This window comes from Mixophyes fleayi, chromosome 5, assembly GCF_038048845.1.
Source record: "Mixophyes fleayi isolate aMixFle1 chromosome 5, aMixFle1.hap1, whole genome shotgun sequence".
Lineage (NCBI taxonomy): Eukaryota > Metazoa > Chordata > Amphibia > Anura > Limnodynastidae > Mixophyes > Mixophyes fleayi.
The window spans coordinates 275599259-275626123 of record NC_134406.1 but is presented as its reverse complement, the minus strand read 5'-3'; the positions used below and the strand labels follow the sequence as shown (position 1 = coordinate 275626123).

At 43.3% G+C, this 26865-nt stretch overlaps 1 protein-coding gene across 1 annotated transcript in view; it reads left to right on the top strand.

Annotated features, from left to right (window-relative positions):
• The first annotated feature begins 5766 nt into the window (after positions 1-5766).
• The window catches only part of NBEAL2 (neurobeachin like 2), a 96174-nt gene continuing 75075 nt past the window's right edge, over positions 5767-26865 (top strand). Inside the window, 2 exon segments of the mRNA XM_075214174.1 lie at positions 5767-5801; positions 5803-5899. Coding sequence (XP_075070275.1) covers positions 5782-5801; positions 5803-5899 — 117 coding nt within the window. The 5' untranslated portion in view covers positions 5767-5781.

Genomic DNA, 26865 nt, shown 5'->3' with positions numbered 1-26865 from the left:
GTGTTTTGGAACCTCTACATCTCCCTGGTTGGCTGCTGCATCCTCTATTTACTATAGCTCTTATCAGACTTTCAGTCATTGAAAAAAGTCCAGTTGAAAGTAAAACACAATAGTGTGTACCCAGCTTTACTCACTTTAGATATGATTTTGTTACATTAAACCAGAAATAATGATACAATGTATTTCGTCTAAATGTATCCAGCAATGTATCCCGGATTTGAATAATTTAAAATAAATAAATAACAAGTGTAACCCTTGTACAGTGTGTATTAGTAGACTTGTCACTGTAAAGCCTTTAATTGCACAGCTGTATTGATAGCGTAGCCGCCCCTCAATGTGAATCACAGAAGTCAAAGAAATGTGTACTGTGCCGGAGGATCTCAGGCTGAGAGACAGAGCACTGGACCCAGGGAACAGGGAATGCTGCAGGATTCACCAATACCAATCTCCCAGCTTTTATCTAATGAGAAATCAGTTTGGGAGGTGGACCCCAGTGCGTGACGGAACTGTGACATAATGAGTGAGGTTAGTCATATCTAGTATTATATGCATGTGTGTCAGGGGTTGATCTAGAATTGTACTGTATGGGGGGCGATTTAGGGGGGTCGATTTAGTTCCCGCCCCCTTTTTGATTGTTACGGCTGCCTGTGGCCTGAGACAGGCAGGGAGAGTGTGCTGCCCGGCCGCGCTGATTGTGATTTTAAACACAATCACAGCAGCCGATCCCCCCGGATCCGCCACTGATGTGTGTGTGTGTGTGTGTGTGTGTGTGTGTCCGTTCCCACTGTGTTTCTACCAGAGCCAGGCACAGCAGTCGCATCTCACCTGGTGATATCTCCATGGGCAGCACGGTGGCTCAGTGGTTAGCACTTCTGCCTCACAGCACTGGGGTCATGAGTTCAATTCCCGACCATGGCCTTATCTGTGTGGAGTCTGTATGTTCTCCCTGTGTTCGCGTGGGTTTCCTCCGGGTGCTCCGGTTTTCTCCCACACTCCAAAAACATACTGGTAGGTTAATTGGCTGCTATCAAAAATTGACCATAGTCTCTCCCCCCCACTCTCTCTCTCTGACTGTGTGTGTATATTAGGGAATTTAGACTGTAAGCTCCAATAGGGCAGGGACAGATGTGAATGAGTTCTATGTACAGCGCTGCGGAATCAGTGGCGCTATATAAATAAATGGTGATGATGATGATGATGATGGGTTTCCTCTGGGTGCTCCGGTTTCTTCCCACACTCCAAAAACAAAACAGTAGGTTAATTGGCTGCAGACAAAATTAATTTAGACTGTAAGCTCCAATGGGGAAAGGAATGATGAGAATGAGAAAATACTCTCTGTACAATGCTGCAGAATTGGAGTCGCTATATAAATGATGATGATGATTTCTTGCTCCATTCGTTCAGGGGATTTACGGCAGATCAACACAGACATCACTATCAGCTAATTAGTGATGATACATCCACCGACTATTAGTCACAGAAAAGTCACTGGTTATATTGAAAGAAAAGTCATAGACAGAACAAATACAACATGAAGAGACGTGTATTACAGCAATAATGTATTATTATTACTCCTGTATTATACAGCAGAGGGCAGATGTAGGAGGTCTGGCCGGGTTATCTACTAAACTACAGCCTCTAACACCAGGGGATTTAGGTAGTTTGTTTGAAGATGTGTTTTCGCTTCTTAAATGACCTTTTATTGTCCCTTTAGGTTTTTCAGGAATTCATCAGAACTGAGGCTATTTATACACAGCTGTGATAATGGGAGCAGCAGATTTCCTGTCACCTAGTAAAGGACATTACTAGACAGATTCTCAAAACCTAAATGTCAGCTAGAGGCTATAGTGGAAGAGAGCGGTCTCACGGTTAGATTGCTGGGAAATGGCAGCACATTGTGTGCCTTTATAGAGGAAGAAATATACAAGGAAATATTGCAGGAAGTTACAAGGAGGACCGTTCTCTACCTGTAACATGGTCAGACTGTACCGTACTCTACCTGTAACATAGTCAGACTGTACCGTACTCTACCTGTAACATGGTCAGACTGTACCATACTCTACCTGTAACATGGTCAGACTGTACCATACTCTACCTGTAACATGGTCAGACTGTACCGTGCTCTACCTGTAACATGGTCAGACTGTACCGTGCTCTGCCTGTAACATGGTCAGACTGTACCATACTCTACCTGTAACATGGTCAGACTGTACCATACTCTACCTGTAACATGGTCAGACTGTACCATACTCTACCTGTAACATGGTCAGACTGTACCATACTCTACCTGTAACATGGTCAGACTGTACCATACTCTACCTGTAACATGGTCAGACTGTACCATACTCTACCTGTAACATGGTCAGACTGTACCATACTCTACCTGTTACACGGTCAGACTGTACCATACTCTACCTGTAACACGGTCAGACTGTACCATACTCTACCTGTAACACGGTCTCAGACTGTACCATACTCTACCTGTAACATAGTCAGACTGTACCATACTCTACCTGTAACACGGTCAGACTGTACCATACTCTACCTGTAACACGGTCAGACTGTACCATACTCTACCTGTAACACGGTCAGACTGTACCATACTCTACCTGTAACACGGTCAGACTGTACCATACTCTACCTGTAACACGGTCAGACTGTACCATACTCTACCTGTAACATGGTCAGACTGTACCATATTCTACCTGTAACATGGTCAGACTGTACCATACTCTACCTGTAACACGGTCAGACTGTACCATACTCTACCTGTAACACGGTCAGACTGTACCATACTCTACCTGTAACATGGTCAGACTGTACCATACTCTACCTGTAACACGGTCAGACTGTACCATACTCTACCTGTAACATGGTCAGACTTTACCGTACTCTACCTGTAACATGGTCAGACTGTACCGTACTCCACCTGTAACATGGTCAGACTGTACCGTTCTCCACCTGTAACATGGTCAGACTGTACCGTACTCTACCTGTAACATGGTCAGACTGTACCGTACTCCACCTGTAACATAGTCAGACTGTACCGTACTCTACCTGTAACATGGTCAGACTGTACCGTACTCTACCTGTAACATGGTCAGACTGTACCGTTCTCCACCTGTAACATGGTCAGACTGTACCGTACTCTACCTGTAACATGGTCAGACTGTACCGTTCTCCACCTGTAACATGGTCAGACTGTACCGTACTCTACCTGTAACATGGTCAGACTGTACCGTGCTCTACCTGTAACATGGTCAGACTGTACCGTGCTCTGCCTGTAACATGGTCAGACTGTACCGTTCTCTACCTGTAACATGGTCAGACTGTACTGTGCTCTACCTGTAACATAGTCAGACTGTACGTTCTCTACCTGTAACATGGTCAGACTGTACCATATTCTACCTGTAACATGGTCAGTCTGTACGTTCTCTACCTGTAACATGGTCAGACTGTACCCTATTCTACCTGTAACATGGTCAGTCTGTACCGTTCTCTACCTGTAACACAATCAGACTGTACCATATTCTACCTGTAACATGGTCAGAATGTACCGTATTCTACCTGTAACATGGTCGTACTGTACCACATTGTACCTGTAACATGGTCGGACTGTACCACATTGTACCTGTAACATGCATGGATATACAGTACTGTAGTAAATGGAAGATTTTTCTGGGTCTAGACTTTTTCTAGTCCCCCCCTTTGTATATCTCTCACTCCCAGTAAAAGGACAGACTCCATCCCAGTTGTGAGCAAAAATTACCAAATTAAGTCCTATTTTCAGACGTGATGATTACAGCAGGGCTTTTTGTAATTGAATAACCCTTAGCACCTTCCAGGCAGAAAAGTAAAGTGTGAGGTTTCTCACATATAATTAATTCCTCCTCTATAAACTTATCAACTCTGCAGGCAGTAACATTGTATCAGCAGTAAAGTGACCGTAATCTCTTCTGACAAGTTCATAACCAATTCACGAGGTCTTATTTCCTAGACTCTTCTTTATGTATTTATAAAATGTATTCACTTGTAATAATTATTGTAATTGAAAAATAAATATTTGGGGGTTTTAAAGGCTATGAATTGTAGATTGTAGATACGTATCTGCTGAAATTTCCATCTTACAAGTAGATAGGTTAAAAGCAGCTTTAATATATGCTTATTGTTTCACAAGAAGTCAGCAGAAAAGATAATAATAATTAATAATATACAATTCATCTTATTATCATTAATTGTTATTAGTTCAAATACTTGTAATTCTGTTTCATATGATTTCACAGATTGGGGCTTTTGGTGTGTACATATAATCTGTGTCAGAGCTTTAATTTACTCCACTAAGCAGAGGTTAGAGCCTGTGGACGGTAGATGGAGTGAGGAGCCTCTGTATAGTGACTGGCTCAGACTTCAGCACTTCTCCCCAGTCCCGATTTCAGCTGCTCCACCCAACACGCACAGAGCATTCACCTGCACTGTATGAATCATATGTCAGCTTCAATACCTTCCAGGGATCACCGCCAGCACACCCTTATTAAAGATCATATACAGCCCATAACGCTCAGGTGTCACTACTCCCTGCACACTCATGTCCTGTGCTCCAGAACACCCCAACCCACCAGTGACCTGGTCACATCCAGAGGTATGAGGCTCCATTCCCGGCTGGCCGCTTAATGGAGAGGACTATTGTTGCTGATCTGTGCGATTGTACAGAAATATAATGATATAGTGCATATTATAGATCGCGCAGAAATAACGCAAGGCGACTTTTATTGGTAGCGTTTTCTAGCAGCGGTCGTGCGTCTTTTTCTAGCGCTTGGGTTTAAACGGTGGGCGTGGCTACATAGAGCTATATACACTTTATTTCAGATATTAGGTTATTTCCACTGCAGAATTGGTATCACCCACCAGGATGATGGTCCAATGTATCCCTGAGCAGAGAAGACTGATACAATGATGCATCTATTCAGTGCTAGTGTGTTCCTTTAAATCCCTTGAAAAACACTGTAGTGGGAGAGCTCTGCTGTCATCCTAAACCTAGTGCAACTGCCAAAGCCAACACTCTGTAAATGAGCAACATCTATATCTGTCTGCAAACAACTCCACGTTGTATATTATTGTGGGGTTATGCAACCTGTATGGCAAGACATGCTGGTTCTTGTAGTTCCACAGGAGATGGAGAGCCACTGGTGTAACTGTAAATGTGCATGTGAGTAGACCCTACAGTTAGGTTTTGGTCGTTTACATTTTAGCCAATAAGACACAAGAAAAAGTAAAAAGTTGCTGTAAGCCCTAGAAACCAGATATTGGCTCTGGCTCACCGGGTTTCCTTATTATTAACAGACTCCAATGTGCCACTGAACATTTATCACTGCTCCTCTATTGTAGGTCTCTACAGCGAAATAAAACATCAATATTCATTGTGCAGGAGCCCTAAATAGAGTGTGATCCATATATATCAGCATTAGCTGCAGACTATAGAGGAGTGTGTATATATAGATAGATAGATAGATAGATAGATATAGATATACACACAGATATATAAAGTTGTGAGGTGCCCATTAGAGCAGTAACAAAGTGCAACCACATTTGACTTTCTCCAGCACTTCGTGCATTGCCCGGCCTGCAGTACCAGCAGCGGCCACGGCGCTCGGGGGGTCGCACTTCCAGCAGACAAAGCGCAGGGGGAGGAGGTGAACTTAGCACCTTGCTGTGTGTCTGAGAGCTGCACACACCTCCCCTGGGACCGAGCACAGCACCTCCCAACACCCGCAATGGGGCGTCATGGAGCCTGACCCTGCATGGGGGGACCACGGGAACAGACACGGAACTAGAGGCGAGCACAGGGAGGATGGCATCCAAGGAGAGGCTTTATGAACTGTGGCTGCTCTACTTCACCAAGGTAAGTGCTTGTGGCCCCAGGGGGCCCTTTCCATGCAGGGTGTGACAGGCGTGCGAGCGGGGGGGGCCGTGTCACTCACCTGTTCCTCAGATCCACGCCCGATCCTCCGAGAGAAGGGGGGTTCTTGTGGTCCTGTACCCCACATTGTCTGGTCTGTGTATGGGGTCGGACCCCCCTTCTATTATGCTTGGTGAGGACCCCCAGCTGTCACCTCATTGCTGCCGGAGGGGGTGGTCTGCTGCAGGTGTGCCCCCCACTCTGCAGGTGGAGGTAGGTTGGGGTCACTCTTTGTTCTGTCTGTAAGGAGCATCTACTCTGAGAGCTCAATCCTGTGCAAGGATGAAGCCCCCCTAACATAATGATCAATATGGGGAGGGGGCTTCTAATTACCTCTATGCAATTGTTATGTTTTGTGTTTGACATCACTGGGGGGGTCAGTCTGTCACTTTCATACCTGGTTTAGAGCCCATTCGTGGGGACTTTTCCTCGGGTTTATATCTGTTTAAATAGAAGTTTGACAGTCTAAAAATATCCCAGCAGCTCACTGACAGGACACAGGGACTTTCAGTCTGTTAACCACTTGTGATGTGATCTAAATGTGTTCTTCTCTCTCCATGATCTGTATCTCTCTGTTGTGTCAGTTACATTTGTGAACATTGATTAAAAGGGTCTTTTATTGCCTTATCCTTCTATATTTGGGTTAATCACAGGACTCTGGCTGGTATGGTTATTAGATGTCTATTTTGTAAACCGTCTCTGAGACAAATCTTGTTGTGTGTCCAATTATAAGTTTATGAGATAATAGATTTATTAATAAGTTATTTGTCCTTTTGTGACCTAGCACAGTTACCACATGAATACAATGTACATTGAGATTCTGCTGCTGCTCAGAGTACTTAGGATGTGTAGACGTGACTGATAAAACACAACATTAGTTTATTAATATAAATATTCTTTTGTTTAATAACTCTTGTATAGAAATATATCCTGGATACAGGACAAAAGTGTATATAATTATATAGTGCCATAAGTAGTGCAAAAACAGAATAAAACAATATATTAATTGCAAATAATTAACACTATACTGAAGAGCTAGCAATCTAGTTGGCTGCAGTTTCTCATGAGAAATGTTGGAGACGATTTCAGGAGTTTGCTCCAGGTTTGGTGACGCAGTCTTATCAGACATCACCAAAGGCCATCACCTTGTGTTGTGTTGTGTTGTGTTGTGTTGTGGTGCCACATGTAAACATACAAATACTGTGACGTAAGGTAAGATCACTTCCTGCTCTGCAGAACAACCTTGCAGCTAAAATAATAAGTATTCCACCTTCGTAACTGACACATTTCTCTTTGTGTTTAAGGTTATTAAAACCTCTGGACTTGTAACATTCCGCAGAGAGAGCCGTATTCCTCTGGTTACTTCCGTGGTTTGCTATGAGGGCAGACATATTGTTTACTCTCCTGAGGTTAATCAGTCATAAAATTCAGGTGTACACTGGTCCACCATCACTTCTGAGCTGTGTGATGACCCTGACTTTACTGTGTTTGTATGGGAACTTACAGGATTCGGGGGTGTACCTGTCTAATCACTGTGGGGTCAGCTATATAGAAGTCTGAACCAATATTTATCAGAGTATAACATGCGGGTGACATCCCTGAGGCAGAAGGCACTTCTCAGTCATATGGGTGGGTGGGTAATGAGACCCCCAATCATTGGCTTCTGCACCTCAGTGCTGATAAATGTGCAAATTGCACTTCCAAGCACAGCCTAGATATAACCCTCAGTGCGCTCTGTTTGTCAGATATCTGATTGGACGAGCCCCTGTTCTGCATCTGTCTCTCAACCCCCTGCGGTTTGTGTTCAGAATTCTCCAGGCTGTCGCACTTCCTGATTGGCTGCATGGTGACAGATAACATAGAACAGTAGCTTGCACTTCTGCTGTGCATTTATAAACACAATGCCAAACTTCTCAAGTTCTGTCAAGGTATGGCAACGTTTACTTATATATTTGTGAAAGTTATTAGTACCTCTTTTATATACTTATAATTTGTGTTCAGGGCTGCCAAGAGGAATTTCGGGAACCCAATACAGCTGCTTCTTGGGGCCTCTTCCATAGCTGCAGATTGAGGTGTGGCCCCCCCAGGTTGGTGGTTCCTCCCACTACACAGGCAGGCCAGGGCCCCCAGGCCCCAGTACCTTGTACCTGCTCCCCACCCCCTCTTGAGACCCCTGTGTGTGTTGTAAGTTTAGTCTTAATGCAGAATGTGTGACCGCTGAGTCTATATCATTGTGAATGTTTAATACATGTGAGTGGGGTGTGAGACTCTCGATGTGTCAATATTTCCGTGTTGGATGCAGACATCTGTCAGACCCGGCTGCAGTTAGCATCACTCGGAGATCCAGCCTCTTATCTGTGCTCTGCAGCCCGGGGTGATTAAGTATTCCGAGTCCATTCAGGATGCTACAAATGTTTCTAGATTGTCCCTGGCTCTTCCTCAAGTCTGTGTTCACTATCCTGCAGGGAAATAACAGGAGTGATGGCAGCGGCGCTGCGCTGTTTAACCCTTGTTGTGCTCGGACCTCTTTCAGACCGGCCTATAATGTAACCTTCCTATATGACGTGTATATATAGAATACTACTGAGATATACTATTAAAACACAGTTACGTCTGGCCGCACATCGTGGTTGTGATCAGGCTGGCGTGAAACTGTGTTCAGCCGATGATCGATGGGTGTCCCGATTTGTTGTTCGATTGTAAGCTCCTACGGTTTCTTCTCCATACCTTCTGATTGTTTAGTTTTGTAATAACTGTTTACAGTTCTACTGGTCACACGGGGGTATATTTACTAAACTGCGGGTTTGAAAAAGTGGAGATGTTGCCTATAGCAACCAATCAGATTCTAGTTATCTTTTATTTTAGCACATTCTACAAAATGACAGCTAGAATCTGATTGGTTGCTATAGGCAACATCTCCACTTTTTCAAACACGCAGTTTAGTAAATATACCCCATGGTGTTTTGTAAACCTATATTAATAATGATCTGAAACACTTGGTAATGTGGGAATCAGAGATTTGTCCAAAATGGAAGCGTCACAATGCGAAACCTTTATTTATATATATATATATATATATATATATATGCGCTGTGGCACCGATTAGTAACCGGCGTGCAACGCCAGAAAGTTCTAATGTCCCAGCACTGGGAGTGTAAATGTATTTATTTTCATGTTGTTCATGTATTGATTTAGGAGGTAATATGCCATGTTTGAGGAAACATGTTTTTGTAAGAAAGGAACTCCCATGCTAATTAAGTCTTTTTATCTCAGAGTGACATATATATCTTTTTAGTCTAAATGCACAGCGGGGGACATTACCTTTCTATCCTGTGTCTTAGAACCTGTCAGATTAATGGAACAGCAAGTAATTTGGAAAATCACAGATTGATGTAATTTTTGTTAACTTTAAAATCACGTTATCTTTAGTTCTAGAGAATATTACATCCTGAGGATAAAAATCGTATGTAATATCTCAGACTTTGTGGTACCAGCTAGGATCAGGAGGCTGGGTTACCCCCTGCCAACATGTGTGTTAGAAACTGTATAAAAAGAGCCCTGTTTGACCATGTTATGTATAATGTCTTCTGAGCTTCTGGAGATCACTAGTCCCTCCAATTAGTGTGTAACTGTCCTTGTAAGGACTACTTGAGCTATTAACACATCACTGCTTTAAGATCCTGTTTTGAAGCCTACTTACCTGCTGTAATTCCTGTGACCTACATATTAGACCAAAATCTAATCCATTATCCGGCTGTTCTGAGGTTGGGACCCAGCATCCAGTACCACCACTCTGCCCGCTACCCTGCAGCTCTGGCCAGTGTGATAGGTCAGGGGGAACCATCCACAGCACCCCTGATCTGAAGGCAAGAGGTCAGGAGTACCAGCCGAGGTGCCCAGCAAGGGGATAGACTAGCAGCGCCAGTTACCCAGAAGGAAGCTGTTATAGGTGCTGGTGAAGGAGCCTAGTGATGGCAGCAGAAAAAGCCCCTTCTGCTGCGTTTAGAGGGGCGCAATTGGGATAAAGAAAGGGGACAGAGGCAAGGCCAGTCGGTCCCCAGCACCACGGCAGGGTGGCATAGGAGCGCCATCTTGTCACAAACCGTTACTAGCAGTTCGAATTACTATCACTAGTAAAACTATATTACGGCAGTAGCCTCTGACAGCAGAGCCTTCTGCAGGACCTAAACAGAGTAGCAAGGCCCCGTTTTAAGTAAAATATGTATCATCTTTAGACATGTTAGATGGAAACCTGTAATGTGAGAATGGACTGAGCGGTTCTTATCCAGACAACTGAGGGAAATGGAAAGTTTAGTAGAAACTAATTGTTAGACCTTGTGGATCCTAATTTGCGGATCACTGTGACTGGGGTTCCCCCCTCCTCCCTGGGTATCTGCCCTAAAGAGAACGAATGGAGGAGTGTAGTGGAACATGCAATTTGTTACTTTGTTTTGGTTGAAAGCACCTGTTGAGTTACGTTATGAATAAATGAAAGGCAATGTTCTTCCTAATGTAATGCAGAATATTGTGAGCAAACAGAATTTATTTTATGATTTCAATGTGCAGGATGTAAAGGTGAAAAAAAAAAAGTATGTACTGTGTGTGTTTCACACGTAAAATGTCTGTATTGCAGTTTGCATTGTATATATATAAATGATGGCCTCACAAGCTGACTAGCTTCCAAAAGTTCTCACAACAAGCATAAATAACTTTAAATGTAAATGTTTTAGGAGCTCAACACAATGGAATATTTCAGATAAATTTGTAATTGTAGAGAGAAGTTTTCCTGTCTGTAATCTCATTGACAGATCCTCTAGTAGGGTTGGTCCTGCAGCCTAGCCGTGGTGTGATGATCAGTGGGCAACCTAGCCAGCAATGTGACTATGTACTATGTGTGTATATATCATATATATTTATTATGAGTTTAGAGATCCTGTTAACCTGCTTGTAGTCCCATTGTTCTGGGTGTAGCTGATGATTGCACAGTTAGCTGTGCAGAGTAGGAAATTGATAAGATGAATTTCCTTTTTAGAAACTGAAACTAGACTCTCACGAGCTTGTTGAGACAGGCGGATATCGCCTGTGATTCCTATATTCTCACAAGAACAGGTCTCTGCTCCTTGTGCTGCTGTGTATGGGAATCACATCTACATACTGGGTGAACGGGCTATGCTGAAACTGCTGCATCAGTCACATTATCCAGCTTTGTTGTGGGGTACAGTTTGCTGATGGGATCCTGTGAATAAGTTGTGTGTATCTTAGAGGGGATCCTGTATCTAGGATCCTGTCCACCCCATTTCTTGCAAGTGTAGATTATAAACGCACCACAGAATCCTGTGTTCTAAATACACGTTCTCCCTGGGCCTGTGCAGTATTGTGACTCAGGATGATTTGGGGAGATAATGTGTACTTGGTGTGTGCGTATCTACAGACAAATCTTAGCGTGTCCCTGTGTTCATATGATGTATGATATGTCTTTTCTATGTATGTATTGGGGTGACATTAGTGCCCCCATATAACAGTAGCTTCTAAAATATCTGTCTGCAGGTAGGATCGTTCCAATAAAAGGTGTAGATAAAAGTTTGCAGACTAACAGTTTGAGATCTGCACATTAATGTTTTGCAGCTCTGGGAAAGTTTATTTTCAATGCTCCCCTCTGTATAAGGCGCTGTAGTAATATACAGAGATTGGAGCATTAAAATATCTCGTCTTGTCCTGCGCTGGTTCACAGAGTTTGCCGGATGAGTCACGGGATTTCTGGTTGTCTCCTGAACCCTCCTCGTGGATCGCTATAACCTATGCCCCTGTTCTGTAAAGACAATCAATTGTTTTATGTTTTTTTGTGATAATTTGCCCTCTAGGGGGCACTATTTATTTGATAATAAAAGCAGATGTCTATGTCCATCCTACAATTGTTAATCGTTGCTGGACAGACCCGGGGGCCATGTGGCCAATGTAACTAAAGCAAAAAATGACCGCTGGCCCCTAAATCTTTGGGAGTAATTTCTGTTGAGATTAATAGATAAACCTCCTCCCGGCTCCTGAATTCTGCTTTATTTTATCCACCAGAATTATAAACCCTTCTGTCTGCAGAACTGCCATAGAGCTTCCTCAATATGTAAGAAGTAATAACGTGGGAATAACTTCAGCTTCTAATTACTGTGTATTATTGTATACTCCCAGTGATACCTTCAGTCTTGGTTATTATAGATTATGCATAAAAGGAGCGGAACCCCTGCGGTTCTGTTACTGAAACCATTTGTGATTATTGGGACAGGAGTTGATTCCTGTAAAAAAATTTTTATTTTTTTTAGCTCAAAGTAAAAAGTCATCACAAAGTAGTTTTAAGGGAGTATTCATTTTTTGTGTGTACATTTATTCAATTTGTTGAATTTACTTTTAATAGAATTAGTTGAAAAAATTAAACCAAATTTTAAACAACAAAGGGCAGCTTCTGAAATGAAGTGTGACTGTGATCCAATTATACTGCAACCTAATTACCCTTCTACTGTATTTACTGCAGCCCCCCCCCCCAGTCTTTACGGCTATACTTGTTTGAAAATCATTATTGCTAATGGTAAATGATGGAGACTAAATAAGCGTTACTTGTATAGTGTCTGTATATCGTGGTACCAGTCTGTGGCGCAGTATAATGGAGGACACAGCGGCGGTGACTGGCACAGACAGAGGACTGTAGTATCTGTATATTGTGGTACCAGTCTGTGGCGCAGCATAATGTGCTTAGACCTGTGTGAGGATCACTCAGGGCATACTGGGACTTGTAGTCCTCCCACGGCTGACATACTCTGCTCTATAGAGAGAGAGTTGTGTGTTCAAATTCACCCTAATAAACAGTTTGGTTTTTCTGGGAAAAATGTACTTATTGCTCCAATAGTCTGGTTTTGATCACACAGATTTGTTTTACCAGGATGGTGCCCACAGAACGCACACGATCTACCCTGCAGCTCCTGCGTCCCTTCAGATGGAGTGGAGTTTATTGCACAGAATTGTTTTTCTTGCAGGTAACCTAAATATTCACTGTTAATCTAATTGTAGATTTCCCACCAAATAGCAGTGACTCTATAAGGTTGTTCTTCATGCGCTGCAATAAACTGTGCTCCATCTGTATAACAATAGACGCAGGTGCTCTGTCACTGGTCATGTAGAATCCGCTCCTCCGAGAGGACCTCACATGCACCTGTGTGTTAGTTTTTTTTTGTTAAGTTTTGCAGATTTCAGCCCCCAGACAAAACCCTGACACCGGTTATTAATAGTTCAGTGTTTGGTTTGTGTAGTTACACTCCAATTATTCCATCTGCTGTTTGTAATAAAAATCCTTGAGATCTGCAGAACCTGCATGCGGGTCCTGTGTAATTATATCCGAATACATCATGGGCGCTGACTGTGGGAGATTATTGCAGGATATTCCCTTGTACAGATATTCCGGGTGTCATCAGCTTCACACACAGCACCCAGAGGAGTCGGAGGAGCAGAATATTTGTGTGTAATGAATACTAGAACAATGAACTCCAGAAATCTGTTTCTGGAATCTTCGTTTCGTGCTTTGAAATGTTTTATCTGCAGATTTCAGCTCCGTTGTGTGAGACAGAGAATTGTTCCATTATGTCTCCATCTTTTTATCTTATTTCATGCAGATGATCCAGTTGATAAAAAGCAAAATCTGTGACCGTGTTTTGTACTTTCAGCCTCATGGCTTAAACAACATTTTAATTAGTCACCTTCTCTGTATATTAGGTGTAGAGCAGCCTGTAGGTAATCTGGTTACTCTCAGCAGCTCCTTTCATTATATTACTGAGAGTTATATAGAGCAAGGAGCAGGGTCCCCCAGAAGCACAGAGTATATCAGGATTGATGTGTTAGTGAGGACAGGGCTGCATGTGACAGGGACAGTGACATGATGTGAGGAGGGGAATGGAGGCAGCAGGAAGCCACAGACTGAGAGTTATATAGTGGAAGGAGCAGGGTCCCCAGCAGCACAGAGTATATCATTAGATGAGTGATGTGTTAGTGAGGACAGGGCTGCATGTGACAGGGACAGTGACATGATGTGAGGAGGGGAATGGAGGCAGCAGGAAGCCACAGACTGAGAGTTATATAGTGGAAGGAGCAGGGTCCCCAGCAGCACAGAGTATATCATTAGATGAGTGATGTGTTAGTGAGGACAGGGCTGCATGTGACAGGGACAGTGACATGATGTGAGGAGGGGAATGGAGGCAGCAGGAAGCCACAGACTGAGAGTTATATAGTGGAAGGAGCAGGGTCCCTCCAGCAGCATTGAATACTGATGTGAGCTTCATGTTATAGTAATGCAGGAAGATTGTGGGTTCAATCGCACCTCTGGAATTAAGCAAAATGTGTACACTCAACTTGTTCAGATGTGGTTTTCAAAAGCATGACATTAGTGAATAAGCCCTAAAGTGGAGTTTATTTTGACTGTATAAAGTAAACCATTAACCCAGGCTCCCTTTCCTCAGTGCAGATACACACAGGTTCACTTTCTTGTGTGTGTTTGTGTTATTGTCGGTGTGTAACTCACACAGGTGGAATGCGGGTCTCCTCCCGCCCCGGGATGGGATGAGCTGCGTCTTGTAGGGTCATGTCAGGAATGAAATCTCTGAGAGAGGATTTGAGCGTTCACTAACACATGGCTGCATAAATAACTACCGATTTACTGCTGAGTTACCTGACACTTCTAATTATCTGAATATTTATATATATAATTATCCAGAGTACTCTGCATTCTTGACATAGCAGGTTAGTGGAGATTTCCAGCCAGATTTCAGTTCACTGACATTAAAATTCAACTATGTGTCAGTAAAAGAAAGTAATTGAGGTCCGTGTAAATGTGGCATCCTACTGAGGCTGTAATACCACAGGCGTAGTATAACACCTCTGTACTACAACTGGTAGACGGCTCTGATCCCTGGAGAGTAGATCATGTTGCCCAGAAAGCTCCTCTCCTCTGATATTTGATACATTTGTGGCAATTGGTTGAATCATTAACTATTGTTGTTGTTGGTAAATTGTCAGTGACCAGGAGGTTTATGTTCATAAAAAGGGGGAAATTCTGTGGTCTATTTATGGCCAATTGCTCACGTTAATTATTTCTCATAGCAATGATACGAAATTAATTAATGTGGTATGTTATTAAAATTGATTAGCTGAGACAGCTGTTTGATGGGAGCATGTCCCAGCGAATAATCTATTGTAAAGTAATCGCGATCACTTTTCACCTCTACTGCGATGACCTCCTATAGACTAGAACTCTACTGGCTGCCCGGGTCAAGCTCAGAGTTTTGGAGCTTGATAAATAAGTCAAAATCGCTGTCCACATAAACGCTTTCACCTCTGATATCTGCTGCGATCCCCTATTAATAAATAGCCTTGAAACTTGAAAATCCGTCAGTCCCCCTAACGCTGCTTCAGAGATTATTAAATAGGCCCCTCTGTCTGGATTTTAAAGATCTTCCTCAACATTAATTTCTCAAAAGTTATTTTGTGTATAAAATCAATTCTGTTTGGGGAGAGGGGTTAGCACTTACATTTACCTCTGTTTGTAAATTGCTGCAGAATTGCACATAGCAGCGTCACAGAGGCACTGACGTTAGTGCATCTACCTTGAAGAATCAGGGTTTCGATCGTGACCCAGCGCTCTCTGCATGGGTTACTACCAGGGGCTTCTCCCGGGATCCAAAAGTTTAGATTCTAAGGGGCACATTTATCATCACTCGCAAAATATGAAAAATAGTTTTCAATCCTTATCGCATTGATAAGGATTGAACTATTTCTCATATTTATTAAAAAAGCAACACAGGAACAGCAATTCTGAAAAACTGCTGTTCCTGTGAAGTAGAAATCATACTTACAGCAGCTGCTTCATTCCCGAAGCAGTATGTGGTCAACGGGGGGCCTGTTCTTACTCCAGTGCGCATGCGCTGAGTGAAACCCTCGGACATGCGCACAGACATCTCTGCTCTCGCTCTGCAACTATAGTTGCAGAGAGAGAGCGGTGAGTGACCGGGAGGGATCATGTGATCAGTGACAGGGAGGGATCATGTGATCCCTCCACACATGCGCTGTCCAGCTCTGCTCTTCGGAGCAGAGCTGACAGCACTGAAACTTTTCATTAATGATAATGTACGCCAGCTTGAGCCGGCGTACATTAACATGTTTGAAAAGTTACTTACATTTTTTTGTTAAATAGCGTTACTGAGCACTCCCCATACACTGTTATGGGGAGTGCTCAGTAAAACGATAGGAGATGCAAAGCAGCAGATATCTATGATATCTGCTGCGATGCTACTATCATAAATACCAATTTAGTGTTTATAACTGTTGTTTTCAGGGGATTTTACAGGGGGAAAACCTTTAATAAATAGGCCCCTAAGCTCCACTGGGGCTTTGAATGATTAAAAATAAGCGATATGTTGGCGCTATATGAATAAAGGATAATAATGATTGTACGTATATATCTGTGAGGAGTTTGTATGTTCTCCCCGTGTTTGCGTGGGTTTCCTCCGGGTGCTCCGGTTTCCTCCCACACTCCAAAAACATACTAGTAGGTTAATTGGCTGCTAACAAATTGACCCTAGTCTGTGTGTCTGTCTCTGTCTGTGTATGTTAGGGAATTTAGACTGTAAGCCCCAATGGGGCAGGGACTGATGTGACTGAGTTCTCTGTACAGCGCTGCGGAATCAGTGGCGCTATATAAATAAATGGTAATAATAATATATCCTAAGATTAACAAGTTACCGGATTCACATTAAATGCTTTTCACTGATCATCTTCTGTATGTAATAATGTAATATTAATGTGAGTCTCATTGCCCAGGGTGCAGTCGGCTGGCAGCGTTCGGTGCCAGGCTCCTGGTAGTGATTCCTGTGTTAGTTGGCTGCCCCGTCTCTTATCTGACAGGTAGTAACACGCTACAGCCTGTCCCGGTACATCACACATGTTCACATCACCGCTAGCAGACATGTCACAGTGCACCAGAGGAATGTGTGGGAATCACTGCTAAGGTGCCACTTCAACTGGAGCCTTAACAACTCCGCAGCTCCTCAGCTCACGTCCTGCCAGTTACTGACCGACCTTCAGCAGATGACCCCAGCCAAGGTCACGGCACAAACAGTTCTGCTTGTTGGAGTGTGCAGAACACGTGTGTTTATCTCAGCGTGAGCTGCAGGGCACCGATAAATCCAGCCAATTGTGTCTAAACGAGAGCAAAACATTCTGCACATAATAATAATAAAAAACAAATTAAATCTTTTTTATTCCTGGGCGCTGAGTAGGTTTGTGGACTCTGACATAGAAGGGTTGGTGGGTTTTGGAAAGATCCCCATAGTTCATTCCAAGCTGAGTGATTTATTAATTACAGTGTTAAAAATCTAACTTGTTAAGCCTCCCTTAACTCATCAGGCCATATCGCAACACTACTCCTTGATACGGGATCAATTTGATTATAATCACTCTAAAACTGGTCTTTCGTTATGGCAGGAACGGTTCCCTCATCTGACTCCAGAAGTTCTCCTTAAAGCACTTGCCAACTCCAGTAAAATTTTACCGGCCATGACCTATACAGAAATGTTTCTTAACATTTTTCATAGAGCGTATCTATCTCCATCTCGTAGGTTTCAGATAGGACTATCGGAATCTCATTGTTGTCCGAAATGTGGATCTCCAAGAGCGGATCTGACACATTGCTTCTGGGAATGTCCCCCAATTAAAAGATTCTGGACTCAGATTTGGAGATTCTCTAATACATATTTGGTGAACTATGCACCCCTATCTCCGGAATGGGCGATATTCGGAATACTTCCAAGTAGCTGCAAAGTTAGCATTGGATGCAAAAGTTTATTATTAGCAATTTCAGCTGCGGCTAGAAAAAGCATACTGCAGGTCTGGGCCCAGAATTCTCCTCCTGTGTTCTCTCTTTTTAGAGAAAAACTCTATCATATATTTCGAATGGATTGGATAGAGACTTCCTTGCAAAAAGAGTCTAGAGTAAAACAATTTTTTAACACATGGGAGAGTTTTATAGACCTTTTACCTCACGCTATACGAACACAACTCTGGAACAGTTTCCACAATACTGAATGGTATGAGTTGAGAATGGTCTCTGCAGACCCCCCAATCAATATATCTATATCTAATGACAGTTAAGTCCTGTGGAAAGGGGGATTTTTGGAATGGAATGACATGTAATAGTGATTGCACATTGGAATGTTAAAAAAAAAAATTGTGAATACATACTTGTACTTTATAATGCATTTAATTGTACTTGACATATTTTTCTTTTTACCTCAATAAAAAATCTAACTTGTCATTAAAACAAACCATCACATTGTGCAGGGTTGCACGGAACAGCAGATCCCCAGGAATGTTTTCCAAAAATGTTGCAATGCAGAAACTGCTGTAAATATTTTTCTTCTCCTCTGTTTAACATCAAAACAGTGGATGTGGTTGATGTGTTCAGCTTCATCTATAACTTGGATGCACCATAATCAATTCACAAAAAATAACTTTTGAAATGTTTCATTTCCAAAGGACACTGCAAATATGGAATATTTTTCAGAAGTGTTTGATTTGATTTCTCAGCCAGAGCTCCGTGTAATGCATTTATATCACCACCGATCTAACCTGGGAGGGTGGGATTGTCCTCTGCTATTATAACACTTTTTTTTCAGTGCAGGACTGAGGACTGGAGTGATATACAGCTTACTCCACGCGGTCAGTGCAGGACTGAGGACTGTAGTGATATACAGCTTACTCCACGCGGTCAGTGCAGGATTGTAGTGATATACAGCTTACTCCACGCGGTCAGTACAGGACTGAGGACTGTAGTGATATACAGCTTACTCCACGCGGTCAGTGCAGGACTGAGGACTGTAGTGATATACAGCTTACTCCACGCGGTCAGTGCAGGACTGAGGACTGTAGTGATATACAGCTTATTCCACGCAGTCAGTGCACGATAGTGCACCATCACTATTTCTTAAATATGCCCCTCTGAGCTTTAACCACGTTACTTGTCTATACTTTTATACGCTGTTGGGAGATGCTCTTCAAATAGGAAAATAGCTGATATACTGACATTCATTAATACTGATCTTAAAGGAGTTTTCCAGCTTTCATATAACCTTCACCTTCCCTGGGGCAGTTCTGATAGTTATATCTCCAGACTGAGTGGTGTCTGTGGCTCTGGGGATACAGGGCTGGGCTCTGGGTCTAAGATTTTGCCACACAGGGAGCGATACTCAGGGCTGCGACAGAATAAATCCAGAAGGAAAATTATTGTGTATAGTAAATCATCTTTCTAAAGTGAATTATATGTTTATGGAAAGATAATATGAACCAAAATTAAAATGTTTAAGCCAAATTTTCTTTGTGTGAAATTCACATTTCAAATGTTGAGTTTGTTTCCCGCCCCTGGTCCTGGTTAGTTCCTGCCTGTCCGGTACAAGGTAGATGCCGGTCTCAGCACTGGCATGAGACGTCTGGAAGAGTCCTCGACTAACAACCAATGAGGCTGAGACTGTTACGTCTCCCGTAGGGGCCGCCGGGCGGTGTCGCCAGGTCCTAGTGAAGTCCTAGGCCCACAATATGGCTGCTTCCACTTCGTGTAGATGACGTGAATTTTATTTAACTGTAGCAACAAAAGTCTACAAATATCAGCAAAAAAAGCTTTTGTGTAGGTTTGTGGTAACATAATATCTGTGTCTCCTAGAGATTGTACAGAGCTGTGTGAGGTGTCGTCGCTTTAGAGATATTGGACAAAAGTAATAAATGGGTAAGAAAGAGACCTCATCTGCTGGAGCTTAAATACCAAATGATTATCAGATTTACCCCTCGCCTCTCACCCCCAACTTTACTGTGTATGAACCTTTTATTTCCAGTAAATTGTTCCCTGACTTGTAGTGTTGTATTCAGGTCCAGAAAAAGTGTTTTGTTATTAAATGAGAAACGACAGTGAGGTAATATAGATAGATAGATAGATATATCTACCTATTGTTACAGACATATACTGAGCCCGGTGACAGGATACTGAGATTATAACTAAGTGATACAATGTTGCAGACCTGCCCTTTCTCCACCACCTGCCACAGAGCCCATTTCGCTGCAATCTGACATTCCAGTTTTTCCTGATCCGGAGACAATGAGGACGGTCTATAGGTTGTGTGACACAGATATGTTGTTTTCCACATCCCCAACCACAAACATAATGGCTGGAAACAATGACACAACAGTGCAGGGCCGGACGCACTACTTCACCTCTGTTTGCACAAACTGGCTCCTTTGCAGGGTGTGTAATGTTGTGTTAACTCTTTACTTACAGAGGTGTTGCAATATCACACAATGGGTGGAAGTCTGTAAAGTCTTAGAGTAAAACTTACCTTATTTTTCTATGTTTTTAAAACTGACAGGTTGGTGTCACAATCACTTCATGTATAAAGTGCAGCGAGTAATTGCAGCTTATTGAAGCCATTCATTTCTATGAGCGATGCAGAGAGGACGTCGCACTGGTGCTTTAATCACTTGTGGTATCTTCACAACACTGACAGCAACCAACGCTCTGTACTCCCCCTCTCTAAGTGGAATCCATTATATTTGTGCAGACCCCGTCACATGCAGTGTTTTTAGTGTTCATTAAAAGTTATTTGATGTAATAGAGCTGGGCCTTCCGGGATAAAACAATATGGAACTCGGGCGTGAGCACTTCTGAAGCTGGAAAAATAGCTCGTGTGACACCACCGAGGAGCTTGAAGCCAGTGGCATTTTATTCAGTATCTAGAGTCGGGGTACTACAGGCGGTACTGGCAGCAGAGCCGTAACTTAGAATTCCAGCACCTGGGGCGAGAAAGACAAATGCCGCCCCCCTAGCCCTCAATTTTAACCAAATGAACCTAAAATATTCCTAAATTGTGCCCTCCTTCAGCGTTGCGTCCTGGGCGGTCGGCCCTATCGCACAGCCCTAGTTATAGCCCTGACTGGCGGATCTCGTATTTGTAGGAACGAGGTTCATGATTAATATCGGTAGCAGCCATTGTGTGATCGGTCTATAATGAGGGTGGTGTTAGAGGAAATGGAAAAAGTTGTGGTCAGAAGAATGATTTGATGGTGATTAATGTTATTTTGTCTTTTGCTATAGAGCACATTAGTAGCCACTGGCGCCCGTAGGGGCTATCTGGACACTGATGTCCAGCCTCTACATTGCAGAAGGATAGTAATCACCCCGGACACTATTTAGTGCAACGTCTTGCTCTTTTGCAGATTGGAGTCTACGTTTACAAGACCCCCCCCCCCCCCCCCCCCCACACCTTTTATCTAGAGGCGAACAATGGGTATCAGCCCCCAACATTACCAGAGTTGGTGTATTTAGGACTAAGCATTAGACTAGCCACCAGACACAGCAGCTTGCCCACATTCGGTGGTCGCAACAGTACCATTGCTGTGTACATCAGATACTTCAGTATCCGCACAGATCTCCGGGCAGGAGAGGTTTCCAGTCTTTTCCTGATTTGTAACCAAGCATCTCTCTGTGATGTAAGCTGAGCCGGGACTGCTGGCAGAACCTGTAATGATCTTGTCAATTATTTAGGGGTGTTCTCATGTATCTGGGAGTATCCACCCACGGCTGCAGGTCTTCTGGTCACTGTGCAGACGTCGTAGTCTGTACAGTGAGCGTCTCGGGCGTCAGGCGATAGAGGTTCTCCGGCCTTTACCTGTAACTGATGTAGAGCGATGGCGGAGCACCTGATATTTATTATATGCAATCTGCCGCATACAAGGACTGCTCCGCACCCTTAGGGCTATTCCCAGACTGATCATTTTTCTGGTCTATATTTAAAGTGTTGTTTGACGTTTTCAGAATCTTAAAAAAAAACAACAAAGAATAAAATCCTCCAAAAACACTCAAAGGCATGTTAGGACTTTTATTGAACAAGAGGAGATGTCTAAGTACTGTAGGGGTGAGCACACGTAGGTGTAACACCTCCCCTCCCCCCAGATACACCACCTGCAAGGCTAGTCCTGGTCTGGTCCTAGCAGCGTGGGGTACCTCTGTTATCATGTGATACCGGCCCCAACCTGCTCAGCATGTGACTGGCTTCCCCATGGGATTCGGACCCACAAAATAAATACCCCCCCCCCCCCCCCCCCCTGACTGGCCTTGTGCTGTTTAACATTATGGTACCAGGGCAATAATGGCCAAAAGTTAGAAAATCATGGATACATTTGTGGCACTATAAGTATCAGCATGCCCAAGTAGCCAGGACCTGCTGGAACATTTAGTTTGACAAACATGCCTAATAGTAAAAAAAATAAAAATAATTATACACACCCAATGTTGTATTAGTTTATTTGAAATAAATAAACACCCAAATCCCTCATTTACCACTTGATTATTCTCCTAAATTGTAAATAAGCCCGGCTGTCACACTGCGCACACTTTTATTTCTTTTTAAATTCTTTAATTCTATTTTTGCAATGTCAATTGATTCACGAAGTCTGCCCGATCTTTGCTGCATTGCGCATGAAGATATTCGTACACACGTTGGTCACAATTTTCCGCCCTTAATTTTACTATTGCGTTTGGTCCGCGGCCTAGTCTAGATCCGGTACCAGGTGTGTGATAGTAATGTAGATCTCCTTGGTTATACATTGTTTCACCTTTAGATGGCGCAAATAGTGATCTTGGGCCTAATTCATTAAGGAACTTGGGCAAGAATTTGAGTAAGTTTTCTTACTTAAGTTCCTTAATGAATCCGGCTCCTTGTCTTTTAGTCATCTGCTTATTTTAATGGTTTTGTGAATTTGAACTTTGTATTGTATCTGTCACAAACCACAAATCCCCCTGGCTGGCAATGCATGCTGGGATTTGTAGTCCCCTTTACCAACGCAGAGGTTCCCTCTGACTGGTAGCAAAGCCTTTACATGTTATTGATCTAGCAGCATCCAGACAGTTGTGGCTTTACAGCTATTGTGGAACTACAAGTCCCAGTACACCCTGTCAGGTCCACATCTATACTGAAGCAGTATGACCCTCTGGTGACCGAGCTGCGTTGGGGACGGCGACAGGCAGACCGAGCTGAGAGCAGCTACTAGATCTAGGCCCTCAGGTGGTTGCACTCTACCTGCGTGTACGCACCGAGCGGAGTCCTTCAGGTGATCACCAGAACCTGCTTCTTGTAGCTGCTCAGACTATTAACATATTGAGTAGAGCAAAGTTCATGTGACCAGTGAAGCCTGGAAGTCTCCCTGTTCTCTACACACCTGGACACGCTGATATTATTATGGTGTAAGGTGCCCCAGGGCTCCGCAGAGCCGGACTGTGGGGAAAACGGGGACATGTATAAAACAGGGACGTACAAGATTAATGCAGACGTTACAATACAGTCAGGGAGGAATCTTCTTGTGAGAGCTTATAATCTAATGGGAAAAGGGCAGAGCTGAGACAAGAGGGCGAGTGTGGCTCCGTAAATAAGAATAACGTGTATCGTGTTTGTAACTATTCTCAGGTGTCGTCTCCAGTTTTTGTTGAGGATTTGACCTTTTACGTTTGTTGTATAAACATTGCAGCATAATGCAACTAGAACAGGGGACACAGATACCCCAAAAGGTCATGTTTACAGGATTTTCAGGTTGTGTTATTACTTCAGTCAGATAAATAGAACTATATAAACCTTAAAGCTATACTAGTTGTATTTTAGTTTAGTTTTGTATCTTTCTGGTTAAAATGTATAAGAACATTCCTGTTGCAGAGTTTTACTTTGCTTCTATAATGGTCTTACTAAATCTGGTTTAACTTGACAGGAAAGCCAGAGCAGGTGAAGGGAGATGGACAAAACACCTTAACTTTTCTCTTAGTCTGTACATGGAAATAACATGAAACTGTGTCTGGCAATATCCATCCGCCTGTGCTAAGCACAGTTACGTACATACATTTTACAGGTTAATGTCCCGTTAACTAGATCCTTAAAACATCACCTGTCTTCTCAAGTGGCTGTAATCCTGATCTTGAACATCCAGCAATTTGATCTCATTGTTGACTGATTTAATGGCGTGTAAGTTGGATGTAGAAACTTTGTAGTGTTAATACCACAATCTCCCTGCACCATCTAACAGGAGTCTCACTTCACTACTCTGTGGTGCTGGGACCCTGCTCCTTCCACTATATAACTCTCAATCTGTGGCTTTCTGCTGCCTCCATTCCCCTCCTCACATCATGTCACTGCCCCTGTCACATGCAGCCCTGTCCTCACTAACACATCACTCATCTCCTGATATACTCTGTGCTGCTGGGGGACCCTGCTCCTTCCACTATATAACTCTCAGTCTGTGGCTTCCTGCTGCCTCCATTCCCCTCCTCACATCATGTCACTGCCCCTGTCACATACAGCCCTGTCCTCACTAACACATCACTCATCTCCTAATATACTCTGTGCTGCTGGGGGACCCTGCTCCTTCCACTATATAACTCTCAGTCTGTGGCTTCCTGCTGCCTCCATTCCCCTCCTCACATCATGTCACTGCCCCTGTCACATGCAGCTCTGTCCTCCGTAACACCATCAGGATAGATCACCGATTCCAGCAAGATCAGAGCACCAACCTCCTAAAATAATATGTGCTGCTGTGGGCATTTTGGTGCAGGTTGTTCTATCTATTATCACGTCATAACTGTGGACACACTGACGACCAAGATTGAAAACAAAATAGTAATCTGACCCTGGACTAATATCTTAAGCATGGTTTAACTTATTGGTTATCTGAGAAGTAAGTGTAAGCCTTGTGTCGGATCTCTACTCGCTGTCAGACCTGTTGTGATCACGCTGCAGAGAACTTACTGGTGTGACTGTGCTCACTTGCCCAATAAAGGGCATCACTTGTACAATTCTAAACTAAATAAATGCACTGATTTCTGTCTCTGGTATCTCCCCTTAATTGTATGTAATGATTTGTAATTTAATCTGCAAACAGCATTCTGTTTGTCCAGGCTCAGAGCAAGAGAACGGACCCTCCCTGGCTCGGGGCAGCGCAGTGAAGGTTAGTATATTGTACAAACCTCCTGACTATGTGTGAGCTTTATAAATCTAGATAAATACTTTATATTCTTAAGTCTTTGTAGCAGTTTATCGCTGATTAGTGACAGTCCTTATAAAGATGATGTATCTGCCTTGTCTTGTTAAACAATCCCACTTTCTGGCCCAGTTTCCATAACATGACACCCTCCCCCCCCCAAAGTCTTAAGTATAAGGTTCCGTTGTTTATTCTGGGGGCCCGTGGTGACGGAGCTCAGGGCTGAACACGTAGAACTTTTTCCTCTGCAGTCAGCGCTCTGAACCTTCTGTATCTCTTCCTCCAAACAGAGAACAAATGATCATCAGCAACTTATGTTCAGGTGACGGAACATTTACTGTCTGGTCTCTTAATCAGCACGAACAGAGCAGAATTAAGTGTTATCGCTCTGACGCTCTCTGCTCCCCGGATACTGTCCACGCATCGGTTTCGGATTCATCCTGGGCCTAAGCCGACCTGGACAGTTGCTCAGACCAATATTTCACCAAAATGTAAGAGTCTTGTTAATCAGACCTGGAGGCTGCGGTGATAACATTGCCAAACTCATTTTGGTGCCAGATTCTTGGCATTGATACTCTGGTGACCCTCAGCAATAACATGGGTCAGTGTATGACAGCAGAATAGCTAAATTATAACCCAGTAAGACACAGTAATGACATCTGAGAGAAGATCCGGACAGAATAGTCTTTGGATGAGAACCAACGCTACAGAACTTGCCACTTTTATTATATTAGTAACTTCTCCCTGACTTTACCAGATGAGCGGTTTGTAAGGGACCTCTCGCCGTAGTCTGGCGCTGAAGACGAGACAGGGCAGGCGGTAAGGAAGAACCATCCTCCGAGCGGCAAAGTCACATGAAGGGATTGAGATCAGTCACCGTCTTTTACCATCTTTCCCTGTCCGCATTACAGCGCAGCTCAGACTCCGCACGATCGAGCTGTCAGCGCTACAGATGGGGATCCCCTTTATATTACTAGTTACTGGATCGAGGGTACACGTTCCGTCATCCCCACAGGATTCTCTCTTACTTAACAGATTAGTCCTCATTCCCTCTGGACAGGAGCGTTAGATGTCGCCCGGGGGATCCAGGGCTGTCGCCTACTTGGTCCCCGCGCAGTCTGTCACTTTCGGGGAGTTTGTTGCCTGTAGTGATGAGCAACAATATAATTTGCTTTTATTGACGCTCTCTTATATAACCATAATGTAAAGTCTGTGTTTTCCTGCTCTTTGTAACTACAGATGAATGGAGTTGTATAATGATGGTAAAAGGAGACCAGTCCCACCCCCCACAAAAAGTCTCCCTTACAAAGTGGCGATGCGACGCCCCCCCCCTCCCCCTCCTCCGCTGTGTCACTGGATATCTTATGGTGACCCTGGTATTGTTTGTGGATATTGTGGAGGTGTCACAAGAGTAGTTATACACCTGGGATTATTATCTATAGGTTTATGTTTAAGAATTGTGTGTGGTTATATAACTGCCCTATTCCCTGATCTGACTGCTCCCCTATATATAAGTCACAATGTGACGGGTTTAATCTCTGATTTATTGGATCCGCAGTCATAGACTGTACATGAGAGACGCCGCGTCTGTGTAATTCCCGTATCTTTTTATACCATTACATGAAGCACATAGGGCTGCAACTTTCTTACATAATAAACTTTAATTTTCTCTGGTATTCCATTACGAACACACAGACAATGGCTTGTTAATATTACCAATTTGTCGATTAGACGCTGTGCTCACCGACGGGAATGTGTGCGCGTTGTCAGTTTGACACAAACTATTTTTTATATCTTTGTGAATATTTCCTCCCTTC